This window comes from Pygocentrus nattereri, chromosome 25 (genome assembly GCF_015220715.1).
Source record: "Pygocentrus nattereri isolate fPygNat1 chromosome 25, fPygNat1.pri, whole genome shotgun sequence".
In the NCBI taxonomy this organism is placed as follows: Eukaryota; Metazoa; Chordata; class Actinopteri; order Characiformes; family Serrasalmidae; genus Pygocentrus; species Pygocentrus nattereri.
This window is the reverse complement of record NC_051235.1, coordinates 26,079,196-26,094,195: the sequence shown is the minus strand read 5'-3', so window position 1 is coordinate 26,094,195 and position 15,000 is coordinate 26,079,196. Positions and strand designations below refer to the sequence as shown.

Sequence of the window (15,000 nt, the reverse complement as noted above, 5' to 3'; positions counted from 1 at the left end):
TGTTCTTCCACACAGACAATCATTCCGAAGTGAAATGTACACGTTTGAATTCATATCCAGGAGAGATATTCAAGCTAATTGAGGAAAATGCAACTCTGACAGAACTTACAAAAGACGCAGACAGAGAAATAAACTCTAATCTTTAGGAAACAGAACATGGTCAGTGAGTGCACTTATTCTTTAAGGTCAGCTCAGCAGCAAGTGACTCAACACTAGCTGAACTGATGTAATAACAAGCAGAAACCAAGGTTATGTGACAGTACTTCTCAGGAAATGTCCATCTTTTTTATAATTAAATAAATAGTTTTAACAATATGTAAAAGTTCATTTCAGAAACAGACATTTCCAGAAATGTGTACTGTTTTCTGGAAAGATTTAGGTTTTTGGTAAACAAACAAACAAACATTTATCGTTTATCTAAGAAACGCCTATAAGGTCAGCTCAGAAGCAAGTGACCCAATGCTAATCAAACTGAACTGAAGCCATACAAAAAGGATAGTATGCAATAGTATCTTTTCAGAAATATGATTTTTCCCCTATGAATTTGTTTCAGAAATGTTTTGTATTAAAATCCTTTAAAATATTTTTTCCCCCAGAAATTTTTTGTCATTTCCTGGCAAAAGACAAAAACCTAACGACATCTCAGTGGCAAGTGTAGCCACACAGTTTATATATACAGGTGTGTGTTTTTTAGCAGACGCACACATATATATAACGCTTGTATCTCTATTTTTGTCAAATTTCAGTTGTTGGGACCGAAAGAAATGGTCTAAAATTACTTGGAAAAAAGTCTGGTTCCACTGACTTACATTAAAAGCAAAGTGTGTTTTTTCCTTCTCCTGTAAAGTTATCATTTTGGAGATGCAAGGTTTTGTTTGTGAGCCATGTATCACTATACACACAGATTTTTATTTTCTTCAGAAATACTGATTTGAAGTTGAAACTAGTCACTGGGTGCACTTATTCTTTAAGGTCACTTCATAATAATAATAATAAATAAAGTTAAATTTATATAGCGCCTTTCACAAACCCAAGGACGCTTTACATCATCATAATCAAACAAAAAATAAAGCAAACAAATAAATAAATAATACTACAGAGGGGAAAAAAGGAAGGTTTTAACAGGGATTTCAGTAGCGAATGACACCTCACTAGTTGCGCACTGAACTTAAGCGGTAAAACTAACAAAGGCTCTGATGGACCTGAGCATGTGTGTGTGACTCCTGACCTGAAGGGTCAGCAGCCCGCCCCGTTGAGATCGTCCCAGGCAAACTTCTGCTGCATTCACGCTCTAACAGTGCTCATTTTCCCAACAACAAACCCAGCCCCACCCCCTCATCAGTCACGCTGCTCTCCGCCAGCGGGGGGCCAATAAGCACGTCCCGTCAAAAAGGAGCGCCAACAAAAGGGGCACAATGTGTGGCGCGGCAGGACGAGGCCCCCTCAGTCAGCCCCTCCCAAAGCCCCTCTCGGCCCGCGCCTCACCCAAACCCCACCGTGTCCGTTTCACTGCTGCTTTGTCATGCTAATGGAATTGAGTCTACGCATACAAAAAGACTTAATTTGTGATTATCGTTCAGCCCCACAATTTTCTAGCTGAGTGTGTGTGCAGCATACGCTCCATGGCGTGCACTTGTGGGCCTTCTCTAACGCGATCTTATTACATTTTTTCTATCTACGCCCACTTCTATCAAAGAGGCACAATTAGGCTTTTAATTTCTCAGGAGTGAAGAGTGCAGACGCTGTTCAATATCAGAGGGGTAAACGACGATGGCTAAAAGAACAGGTCCTAACTGATGTGTGTAGGAGATGAAGAGAAGGGCAGTAACAGTGCGAAGTGATACAGAAACCACACCAACAATGATGAGAAACAGCAACACAGCTTTTTAGATTTAGCAGTATTGATAGATAGTATCTCGCTGCAATGTCACCAGTGACTTATTTAAAGAACAGTTTAAAATCTAATGTTTTAAAACTATAAGGTTAAAATGTTAATGCACTATAATGTTATAAAACTATCATTTCCAGTTGGGGCTCAGTGAGTATACTGAGCTACTGATATGCAGACCGCACTGCCACTTCATTTATACATCCATTCACGTTTTTCAGTGTTTCATGTAAGCTGACAAAGCCTGTCGTTCTTTACATTGTGTGTAAATTTTAGGATGAATGGGCCACAAATAATGGCTCAAAATTACTGGGGGGGGGGGGGTTGGGTGGGGGTGGGGGAGTGTCTGGTTTCACTGACTTACAGTAAAAGTGTTTTTCCTTCTCCTGTAAAGTTATCCTTTTGGAGATACAAAGATTTGCTCCAACAACAGTGATATGCTATCATTTACAGTGTTTAGTCACTCGGTTCATTCACTGGAGGTTACTTATTCTCCAACTTAAAGGGCCCACTGCATGTACAACTGAGTCTTTCTTCTTTCTTTTTTTTAATAAAAGACTTTGATGTTATATGTAAACTTGTTAATTGTTAATGTGTGAAAAGGTACATTCACTTTGTATTCCATAAAAACCCATATATGGAAAATAAGCTGCAAAAAAGCCTGTTTTAGAATAACTGTTAAATTTGATGTCACTAAAAAACCAACACATTTACATATATCCTCTAATTCAGCCTACAGCAGTTTAGCCCTGCCCACGCACAGTGAAGTTTTAAGGGATGTTTTCAGTCTGGACTGTTTTTTGATTTTGAGGCAAAATACAGGACAGCCAGTGAGAACAGATGTAATTTACATATATCACTCTTAAAGGTACAGTAACAAAAACAGCCTGTTCGATTCTAAGAGGTTGTAACAAAAAAGGTCTGTAAAAATGATTTATGACTATTTTGGAACATAAACGTATACCAGCAAGTTGACCTCAGGGAAAAAACTGAATCATACTAAATTTTACCTATGCAGCTCTATGCTCTATGCAGAGAGCAGAATGGAAAAGACGAGTGCTGAATGGGCCCAAAAGTGCTATGAAAAAGGCCTTACTGTAAAATATTGTACTCTGACTTGCATAGCACAGCTCCCTAAGCTAACAAAGTAGTGTTACTGTAAGCACTACTCATCCAAGAGGTCATTCTGAGCTGGAGTTTGAGGCAGCCACATTAGAAACTGGCACAAATGCGCCGAGTTCATTATCCAGAGCGACATATAATCCATAGGCTTTGGGGCGGTTTTCATGTACAGCTCCTTTCCTTGTATATTGCGAGATTAAGAGCACAATTATCCAGACTTAGGTCTAAAAAACATGCACAAACACATCCCCTGACCTTATTCAATCTCGCCAGCCTTCAGCACTGTCGCTAATACTCAATGTAAGAGCACAAGTCTTCTCTTCTAAAGACTTAACTATGCCATTATATTCACCAAGCTCAGTAATCCAAAGTGCTCCATGCACAGACTACACTGTTAACTTGCCGATTATTAGAGCCAGCACAGCAGCTGCAGTCAACACAGAGCAGGTTTAGCCTTCAAATCGCACATCAAGACATGTTAATCTCATCTAGAATCCAAAACAGACACACAAACACACACGGATCTGTATCTTATGAATGTGTCAGACCCTAGACTTGGTAGACAGGGCAGCGGAAATCGAAGGTTTGAAAAGTGGGCTTACCGAAGCGAGGGCTTTCCCCAGCGCATCTCCAGTCTGAGAACTTCCAGTGGTGTTCCCTCTGTTGGCAGCAGCTACAAAGACACCGACAACACAAAACTCAAATCAGAACAGCATCTTTACTGGCCGTAACCAGGCCGTGAGACAAGACATTCCATCCTGTTTCATGTAAGCATGTTCGCAAACACACAATGGTGAGGCTATTATAAGTCTGGTAAATTTAAATACATATATTTTTGTACAGTCCTTTTAACAAACAACTGTAATCTACCAATTTAAATAAGGTTAAATTTCTATTTCTGTCTACGTATATTTCTTTCCATCTCGGTTTCAATCTCTTTATTTTTGTAATAATAATTTTACATCATACATTTTATTCCTAAGAAGAATGATCTCACCACTGTAACTTAAAATCAATCAATCAATCATTAATTAATCTGTCTGACTGTTTATTTCTCTCTCAACAGAGCAACAAGTATTTTCAAATTGTCAAAAACTGGAAAATGACAAAAAAGATGAGTTTTTGTGTTTTATATATATAAAGATCAGTCCACTGTATCTCAGAACATGGAGATCTTCTGGTTGTAAAGAAAGTTTGGCTAAATGACGACCAAAATAACTGCCAAACAAAATTAAACCCTTCCAGGTCCCTGGTGGGTTTCAGCAACGTGTGCTCCACCTCTTTTGGTTACTGCTTTTTTGTGTGTCTTACCCATGACTCCCTCTGTGGTGTTGACGGGCGGGGTGTGCGAGGCAGTAACGAAGGGCGAGCTGCTGGCGGTGCTGCGGTGGAAGCTGGACATGGGCGGCAGGCTGGGGTTGATGTCTGTGGGGGACACGGAGTGTGGGGGGTAGTTCTGTAACACACACAAACACACACACAAACGATTTAGAGCAAAAAATACGAAAAACACGATCTGACACTTTCCTAGTCAGCACTCTGAGATTTTATATAGCACCAAAAAAAGGTATTATGGACCCTTTATATAGAACCATTTCAAACTCTTGGATTGCGGATTGTATACGGGGCTGGAATATGGATCTGACACTACCAACCACACCCACTTTTCTCATCTCATGGTGATGTGATGTACATATTCACTGGTGCAGGTAGGGTGTGTGCTTTCTCACCAGGCGGTCATGCGAATGCAGACTGCTGTAGTTTCCAGACTGTGGCATGTGAGATGAAGATCCTCCCAGCATTCCCCCATAACCGGGCTGGCTGATCCCATTGGACGTGTTCCACGGGTCAGAGGAATTGTGGGTCCCGTCTGATTAAAGAAACAACATGACAACATAAACAAATCAGAGATGCATTCTTCTGGACCGACATGAACGCCTTAAAATCCAAGCCTTATTAAACTATAAAGTGTATTATTCTGTAACTGCAAGCAACAGTGCAAACTGGCTGAGTTATTCTTAAGACATCATAATGTTTAACAAAAGTCTGGACCTGCCAGTTGGGCCTGGATGTTTCCTAAAACTATACAAAATATGTGAGTGAAGTGTCTGTGTAAATCCTCAGTAATCTATAGAACAAATACAGTAGGCTGAATGAGAGCAACATATTCAGTCAATTTTGTCCAACTTTTTTCTTCTGTTTTAAAACTTTGAACACTGGCTATGCATGCACATACTTGTGTTTTTTATTCTTCTGTGACAAAAATGGTTACGTTTTAGTCATTTCTGATTATGTATAAATACCATTATGGTTTAAATCACTGTCTGAGAGAATTTCAGGTTGAACTAGCAGAGTAACAGGCTTTAAAAACAAAAATTCAGACAATGACCTGTTTCAAACACATCTGTAACTTTGCTAAATGCATATGATGAAAACTGACCGACAGTCAGATCTTGGTGATGCTGAGAAAAGCCATGCATACATTCTTAAAGCCTTAAATGCACAAAAGTTTTCCCTGAGCAGACAATGTCTGTGGAAATCATAGGTTTTTTCCAATAAACATTTAAATAGGGAAGGAAAAAAAAGCATGGTGCACACTCACCGAAGAAAGTGCTAGCAAACATACTGCTGGGGGGTTTGGACGAAGGATAGGAAGGAGAATCTCTGTTGAAGTCGTCTGAGTTTGGGGATGGTGCGTACACCTACAGACAGAGAAAAGAGGAGCTACTGTTAAAACAACATGTAATAAATGAAAAATTCTACTTGAATCTTTTTTCACATGTGAGCAAGTGGGACAGATTGGTCAGGAAGAAATCTAAACAAAAGTAAGAATGGCTTCTTAATTTGCATCATTAACAATATACATGGTATATGGAAGTCTTCGTCTTCGTTCTGATTTAGTCTTTCCATGAAAAAAGACAACAAAACAAAATAACCAACAATATCGCACACTGTAAATACACAAATTATATCATGTAACAGATGGCTAATTTGGAAGTGGTGTATAAAAAGAAGAGGATTATCTCTGGGGCTTGTGTGTAAGCGGATGTGTGGGCGTATGCATCCTGGAGCTTAATTGTGAAATACTAGCACTGATAAGCAATTGCACAATACACAATAAAACTGTCTGTGTTTACTGTTCATGCAATTAACTAAGTTTGTATAGTCATATGCAGAAGTCTTAGGAAATTAACTAAATATGATGTGAACAGTGGTGCCCAAATTTTGCATGTGTACATGTGTGTATTAGTGATGAACTGAAAAACCCTGAAACATTTAAACCAAAACACACCCCAAAAAAACTAGATTAGTAGGTCTACAGCAATGTGTCCAAATATATACTGTAACTGTAATGAAAATGAGAAATCGTGATTTAAAAGAGCGTTTGCTTCATTCGCTCACTGTGCCGGTCAGAAATGGCATGTTCAAACAGCTTGAGCAGCAGCAGCAGATCAACAGTGAAAATGTCTATTGTAAGAAGTGACTATTTCACTTGTTTCTATGAAGAACATAACAGAACAGACCTGTAATCTCTGTTTATGTCAAGTATCAAGAGGGGGTTCAACAACCAAGAACCTCTCCACTACAGGCTTAATATCACAAACACAATGTCCTGCTCATTGCACAGAAAACAGCAAAATAACAGTAGTAAAGTAAGTAGAAAGTCTCTGCAAACACACACCATCTATAGTTTTAGAGATAATGCAAAAACAGCAACATTTAAAATTTTTAATTAAAAAATAAAAATAAAAAATCAAATGCGGGGTAAAATATTAAAGAAGGCCTCTGCAGTAGTCAAGGTGCACTGTATATTTTACATATTTACCAAAAATTTCAATTCAGCAAATAAAACGAAATTTACAGAAAAATGTCATGTTTTGTTGATTTTGTGAGTGAAAAGACAGAACGAACTTCAGTATCACATTTTTCTGCAAATGTAATTTATTTGGTCAGTTTAACATATTTGAAAAACATAAACTATTAAATGTGTTATAGCTTTTGCAGAGGCTTTTCAATTTTTTCATACAGTTACACATCAACATACATAAGACTTGGGCTCTTGTTCCATTTTGGTGATGCAAGTTTTTGATATTGTCGTTGCCGACCATTTGTGTGTTCATGCATGTGTATTTTGGGCACTGTGGGGTCAGTGCAGTGGTTGCAGCTGCAGCACTGCCCGTCCCAGAAGAGGAGGATCAAAGCCCAGAGCCCAATAATGTGGCTCTCTGACTTCATCTACTCCAGATGGGGCCAAACCAGTGCTCCATGCCACAGAGAGAGAGAGAGAGAGAGAGAGAGAGAGAGAGAGAGAGAGAGAGAAAAATTGGGTGAGTGAAGGGGAGAAGAACAGAACTGATCGAAACAGGAAAGAAGCGTGGAAAGAGAAGGAAAAGCTAAGAGCAGCCGCTGCCGAAAGACAGAGTCTCTCTCATTATCCATCATTATGTGGGACAGCCATAACTCAGTCCAGCCACAACATCAGCGTCCTCTCTGTTCACTTGCTACACAAGGGGCTGATTGCATCTCCATGTTAGTGAAAACCATTCAGCGTAACATGAACCAGATGGGCAAGGTGACTCTATTGGCCAAGCTGCAGCATCCGGCTTGATGTGTTTCGAGCTGAGAGAGAGCGAGAGAGAGAGACCCGCCGCTCAATTTGATGTCGTGGAAGACGTCTCAACCAACGCGGGTCACCAGCAGTGGCAGAGACAGAACTTCAATTATCTCAAACGAAACCCTGGTGTCCTCCTTTTGACTGGACCAGAAAAAAAGACTGGCTGGTACAATGGGGCTGCAAAAATGATTTGATTAGTAGTCAACAACATCGATCCTGGGGGAAAAAAATCTATGTGTTTACTTAAAAACAAACTTTGTCTGTACTGCTCTATGATCTTCATAAAGGCCTCTTTCAACGGGAACAAATTTCAGACCAGAAAAAGACCGGCCGACACAATACGGCACAACCATGTGAGTTATGGAAAAGGTGGCAGGTTGTTAACTTAAAAACCAAACTTCTCTCTAATGCTTTGTGAAGTTCATAAAGGCCTCTTTCCATAGAGCATACTGTCAAATCCATCAAAGACCTGCCGATACACCAGGGCTGCAAAAACGAGTTGATCAGTACTTGACAATGTTTATTACAGAAAAAGCTTTGTATACTTGAATACAAAAGGGCTTTATAAGGCTCTATAGAGCTATATAAGTGCTCAGCAAAGTTCGAAAAAAGGCCTGCTATCAGTGGGAAATCAGAAAAAAAGGCTGACCAGCATATTAGAGCTACAATAATCTGTTAACTAGTTGTCAGTGGTGTTGGTTATGAAAAAAACTCATCACTTACTTGGTCAACCCAAAAGCAAAACTGAGCTTAGAATTTACAACCATCTGTCTCTGTGTTTGCACACTGTGAAATTAGACCTCTGCATTTAACCCATCCGTGCAGTGAAACACCCACATACATGCACACTAGTGAACACACACACACTAGGTGGCAGTGAGCACACTTGCCCGGAGCAGTGGGCAGCCCAATCCATGGCACCTGGGGGTTAGGTGTCTTGCTCAAGGGCACTTCAGTCATGGACTGTCAGCCCATGACTTTTTCACCTTGTTAGCTCATGTTTCGGATCATTTTGAACACTATTAACACTATTACTTATATTTACACCATTTGTTAACCAATAATACATCTCACCCTCTCACCTCAACCCCACCCATCATCAAAAGAAAACACTCCACTAGTTCAGAGATCCTCTGTGTTCCACTTTGAAAAAAAAAAACGTCACAATACGGAAAAAAAAATATTATTTTTCTTGATTCACGTCAACTTTATCAAGAAAACATGACAAATTGTAATTCATTACAATATGCACAGGGGGTGATATGGCTTCTGCTGTTTTTCTGTGCCATAAAGGAAGAGAAGAAATTGCTTGTTGCAAAGAGGAAACCACAACAGTTTTGAATAACAGCTGACACAATAATTGATTACAAAAATAATCGTCACTTGGGGTATTACACTCAAACTCACTGGCACGTAAATACCTCTAGCCCTCGTGCATCATCTGCATCTAAAGCCCAAGACAGCTTATCCAGCAGGATGTGGCTGGGTACCTTGCTGAGGCAGCACTAACAGAGCCATGTGATCGGCTGTCAGTGTCAGAAGGCCCGTGCGGGTTTCGCGTGCTCTCACACATGTGGCCCGGGCCGGTGGAAGTCCCCTGGTGGTGGAAGGTTGGGGCAGTTTTGGGGCTTTGACTTGCCCTCAGGGCTCAATGGGCAGCATATGGCTGAGGATAATGCTAATTGCCCTCTTTAGCCTGAGCTAACCAGCCGAGCCGTTAATAAACCACCCCGAAACACCGGGCGCCCCACACTGGCACCACCAGGAGAGACGGGGAGAGCGGAGGAGAAAAGAGAGGGAAAGGAAGAGGGAGGGATAGAGGGTGGGTGTGTTCCCTTTGACCAGGACATTAATTAAAGGCCTGTCAATCTCGCTGTGCACTCTGATCTAGACACATGAGACATTCAGGGTTTTTTTTTCAAAAATCACTTTGATCACATGATCACTTTAGCCCCAAACCACTGAGCCCGAGAATATAAATTATTCTGGCATCACAGACAAACGATTATTTTCAGGATGGTTTTAATAACAGTAATAACAGGCAAGGACTGTGTTCTGACATAACGGTGCTGCTTCTTTTGTCGTGTAGTTTTCCAAGTGGGCCAGTGTGATGTAGTTAGCTGGTGTAAATGGGGCCGGGGGGGGGGGGTGGGGGGTGGCTGGGGGTGCGGGCGAGGGGGGTATAACTTCATCTTCATCGCTCCTCTCAGCCGTCACACCTTCCTTTGATCTCAGCCTGACACCCATCACAACACCACATGGAAAAACCATTAAATTGTCAACATGTGGATAAACCCAGTGACGGTGGTTAAAAGAGAGGAGAGGAAAGGAGTAGAGGGGGTGAAAAAAACAATCCATCCTCTTAAAAATAAATGATTATTGAAGGAAAGAACGAGGCCAATGCAGCAGAGACCGAAAAAAAAAAAAGACACGGAAAAGCTTGCAGCCGCAGGGCTGCAAGTGACAACAGAATATCCTGCCTGTGCACATCACTTGTTTGGAATCAAACCGAAGCCCGAGGGCTTTCCTTTTCAACTCCCATCTCGCACACTTTAGTGAGGCGAAAAGGCACGCTGCACCCTCACAATGAGCCCCTATTGTAGAGCCTGACACGACACGCCACACTTTTAAAGCCATGTTCTCCAACAACGACAAAACTTTCAAGCTGCGGAGCTTCAAAAGGTTCCGTGCCCAACAGGTGTGGACGTGAACCTCTTCTTTCAGACCAGAAACAGAGCGGCAGATACATAAAGACTGCAAAAGAGAGTCGATTAGTAGCCGACAATATAACTTTATAATACAAGCTTGTTCCATTAACCTACACTGAAAGTTAAAAGTTCTTGCCTTTTCCTGTAAAGTTACTTCTTCTGAGATATGAGGTTTTGCTCTGACAGCGATTACATGTTAGCCGGTTCATTAACCATTCCATTACAGAAAGAGGGGAATTTTAGAATTTAGTCTGAATCATTTCCAAGTTTACCTCCAGTCCTGCTCTGTCTACAAGCACAGACTTGACTTCTTCTGAAGAAGGTGGCCAAATCTGGGTCCAGACAGAAAACTGTGATTAAAGTATGTTTGTAGTAGACACCGTTGTTTTTTCCCCTCCTTATTTGCTCAACAATGTTCCCTTTAAAACAGGCCCGACAACAGGCTGAGAAAACTCTGAAGAAACAAATTTGGGTAGAATTTTCCTGAAAACTTTTTACTAAAATAAGAAATGAAACAACATGGGACAGCAGAAGGATTCCATCCACCCTGCAAATCCAAATATGTGACTGAAGCTTTTCACACGTCATAAATGAGCCAAATCAAAGCAAAGCTGCATGTGCTACAAGCCCATAAAGTTATTATTAACAGCGTGATGTTCAAACAATTCAATGCAACAATTTTTTTTCTGCTATAGCCCATACAGCACAGCATTTACATGAAAACAAAAAGAAATACATAAAAAAGTTCTCTATATGAATATGTTCAGGAAAAAAAAAACAATATAACAGGAATAAAACTACAAACAGGGAAACTTTATTGGGAATTCACCGACTGTTTTGGATTATAAAGTTAAACTCTGACCCAGGCTGCCCACATGCTCCTCATTTTCTCTCTTTATTTCAAGTTTGCAATATAAGCCTGGAAATACTTAATATAAAAAGATCAAAGTGAGCTTTGTGGTGCAGGAACAAAGCGGCCAGTCGTAATAGGCTCCAAGCTCACAGCACTCTGGACTCTGTCAGAAGGCCTAAAGGTGACTCGCTCAACGCTGAGAGCACAACCAGCAGAAACAACAGCTTTAAAGATAGAGAGAACACTGCTACTCTGCCTCGCTTGTTAAAAGCTGCACAAGTGACCTGAATAATACATGAGATCCTAAATAAATTAATTAATAAGCGAAGAGGGAAAGAGTTCATTCTTAAATTCAGCAAACAGATGGAGAATATCCTCCTGGGGGTGAGGGGGGAGCATGAGAGAGAGAGAGAGAGAGAGAGAGAGAGAGACAGCGAGCGAGACAGTGAGCGAGACAGCGAGCGAGAGAGAGACTGACTTTGATGGGAACTTTTCTTCTTTCGGCAGAAGAAGTTCACTCTCTTTCATGCACAACTATCTTTCTACTTCTCTCTCTCTCTCTCTCTCTCTCTCTCTCTCTCTCTCGTTTACTCTCACTTAAGGTTGTCTTGATGTCAGAACTCTGTGCTCGACATCACACGATACTACGGCAAAAAATGTTAAAAACACTCATCAGTGTCAAAACACCACATTTCCCGGAATGAACACTTTTACAGCTTCGTTAACATCTAATGTTTTGATTTAAATATGCTAATGAGGGGCTCCACCCATCTGAGTCACATTAGCATGTGTAGTTTCATCTGCCTATAGACTCTTGGTTTTCTCTTCGAGAGAGAGAAAAAATATATTAAAAAAAACAGGAATCGCAAAGAAAAACCATCTTAGCTTCCTACAGAATCATGTTTACCAACTTGAGGGTTCTTAGAATCTGTAGACTGTGATTTAAACAAAAATCATTCACACCATTAAAACGTTCTTTAGGGAACCAAAACTTCTTATGTGATTCTACAGCATCACACACAGAATCTCTATTTTATCTAAGTTCTCAGCTACACTCAGACCTGCCTTCTCTCTCTCTCTCTCTCTCTCTCTTTCTCTCTCTCTCTAAATCACAAACACTCCCCTCAGCTCAGTCCAGCCATCACTGTGAATCCTCACATTCACCATCAGAAAGTATTTATAAGACACATAAATCATATGTAAGCACATATACATAACAATGATAATAAAGTCTCCCATTACTATATATATATATATATATATATATATATATATATATATATATATATACATACACACACACACACACACACAGTCATATAAAATACTCCTGGTCAAATTACATTGCTTTATTACTTTAATAAAGCATTTTCTGTTGATTTTAGTGCAAATTAAATAATGCTGAACTTAATAGGTTTAAAAAAATAAGTAAAACATTATGTTTAACCTTTTGTACATCACATTTTATTTTCTTCTCCAGTATGTTAAATTTATCATTTAATGCTGTTTCTCTTTTGCATATGCATACATTCATGTATTTTCCAACCCGAACCCTATCCTTAACCTCAGTAACCAAACACTGTTTTTCAGTTTTGCTCTTTCAATAAAAAAAAATGAGGTTTTGTAAAAATCACTTTAAAACTCAGTATGTTTTATTTCTCCTGTAGGTCTTGCCCATTTGTCTCTCCTATGAAAGTCCCGAAAACATACGAAAACAAGTGCACATGCACAGAAAATAAGGTTTTCAGAGGAAAGTGCATGGTGGAGGTGGAGGAGACCCATCAGGCTCCCTGTAGAGTGAAGAATGCCTGACTGATTAAAAACAGATGGAATAACAGCAAACGCTGCTGCTCTGAGCTCCATCGGCAAACAGGAAAATCTAACCTCAACGCACAGCCTCTTTCACTTAATCACTCCCAGACTCGCACTTGTTATTACTGCAAGCAAGTATCAGCGGCACAGCCATTCACAACCGACACTGCAAACTCTACACTACATCTATAGCCACTGTCGGTCTGACAGAGGTCAATACAACCACAGAGAGAGGACAGCACTGAAGTCCCGTCACTGTCGTGAACAGTAACTTTGCAAAAGAGGGGAAAAAAGCATGATTAACTACTGTTAATGCAACTAGAATTGAATGTAAGTAACTTTGGGCCATTTTTGCAGGCCCATTCATTATGAAACATGGACAAAAAACAAACAAGCAAACAAATAAATAAACAGATAAGAAGGGGTGGGTGATACGGCTAAAATCACAATACTTGAAGACATTTTCATGATACAAGACACTCATCACTGTATTCTGACACAGACGCAACGTACCACTAAAGTAAAAATTTAAAAGCTGGTTTTTATTCAATATTACAGAAATACTTACAATTAAGCAGGACTAATGATGCTCTCTTTTTACTCAGTGTTTTTTAGACTATTAAATGTCCAGGCTTACAGAAAAACAGTGACCACAACAGCAACCAAACAGTGTCCTATCATCAACAAGGTCAATATAAAATAGCAGGGAAGGCAAAATGACAAAACCACAATACATTTTCATGAATCACAATTCGTAGCTATTCTGATGTTTGATAAATTGGACAAATATGAAACTGTAGCTGCACATTTAATAAATACTATCAAAAACTATGCATACAGTGACTTCTACTAATCTAAATCCAATTAAACTGGCTCTCTTAGCAACAAACCATACAGATACGCACGATATGCTCAGAAAAGCGGTGCAAGAGCGATAAATGTCATATCGGCGACTCTTATGTGACAGCAGTGATTTGCAGCGAAATCTGACTACTTTTCTGAGTGCTATATAAGTTTGGCCATTAAAAAAAACAAAAAACAGGCATTCAGCACTCAGAACTTTATTAGACTCAACACAGATGAAAAAAAAAACCCTGACACTTTGGCTTGCTTTTCAGCGTGACCCTGCTCATTCTGATGTAATGGAAACATGTCAGAAAACTAAGAGAGAGAGGGATCGTCGCTTCTTGCTCACTGCTAAGTTCAAGTTCAGAACACAGTGCAACTCAAAATCCAACCCTGATAGCCTCTCAAGTGGGAAAAAGATGTTTACACCCACAAAAAAAACAGGAGAAAAATAAATAAACAAACAAACAAACAAATGGCACTCACCGACTTCCCGTTGTAGTAATACATCAGAGAGTTGTTGCCCATTCCAGGCACCGGGTAAGCGCAATACATGATAACAGCTTCAGTAAGACTGAGCAACACTCAGCAAGTGCAGTGTCTCAGTGCAACGATCCAGACTTCCCTTTCCTACACATACATCCAGCCGGTTGGAGAGAGAGAGACTAATTCCTTCAGTTCTGGCCGCTACACATGGATCTACTCACACAGACCTTATGCAAAACAGGGCTAAACCATTTCAGCCTGCGGTTGGGGAGGGGGGGTGGCTTAGGGCCGGAGGGGGAGGGGCTTAAGCCTCATAAGTGCTGAGGCAAAAGAAGTGGAGGGAAAAGGAGAGAGAATGAGGGGGAGGGGAAAAGAGGGAGGGAGTGTGTGGGGAGGAAGAGCACGGTTACAAAAAAAAAAAAAAAAAAAGATAAAGAGAGGGGGAGGGATAGAAAACAAATGGGTGAGTGGATTTAGCCATACTTACAAAAGAGGAGTGAAAACTGTTGATTTTGTTTTTATTGGACGGGAGGGGAATCACCGGAACTGGAACAAATACTGATTTTGTTCACCGGGCGAGCACAGTTAATTCTTAAGAGGTAAATGGAAAATGAAACTACACGGAAGGAGAACACATGAAACCTCAGATACAGGTTTTAAGGTTTTAATC

At 40.3% G+C, this 15,000-nt stretch overlaps 1 protein-coding gene across 8 annotated transcripts in view; it reads right to left on the bottom strand.

Moving 5' to 3' along the window:
• Nucleotides 1-15,000, bottom strand: part of tcf12 (transcription factor 12) — a 182,380-nt gene that overhangs the window by 24,746 nt on the left and 142,634 nt on the right. For 6 of the 8 annotated variants that reach the window (XM_017711637.2, XM_017711641.2, XM_037534451.1 and 3 more), the window contains 4 exons: nt 5,613-5,712; nt 4,741-4,880; nt 4,322-4,466; nt 3,613-3,683 (listed from right to left, as the gene is read on the bottom strand). In XM_017711637.2, coding sequence (XP_017567126.1) covers nt 3,613-3,683; nt 4,322-4,466; nt 4,741-4,880; nt 5,613-5,712 — 456 coding nt within the window. Of the gene's footprint in view, nt 1-3,612; nt 3,684-4,321; nt 4,467-4,740; nt 4,881-5,612; nt 5,713-14,330; nt 14,548-15,000 lie in introns of those variants that run through there. The other 2 variants (XM_037534454.1, XM_037534455.1) reach the window with 2 other exon arrangements.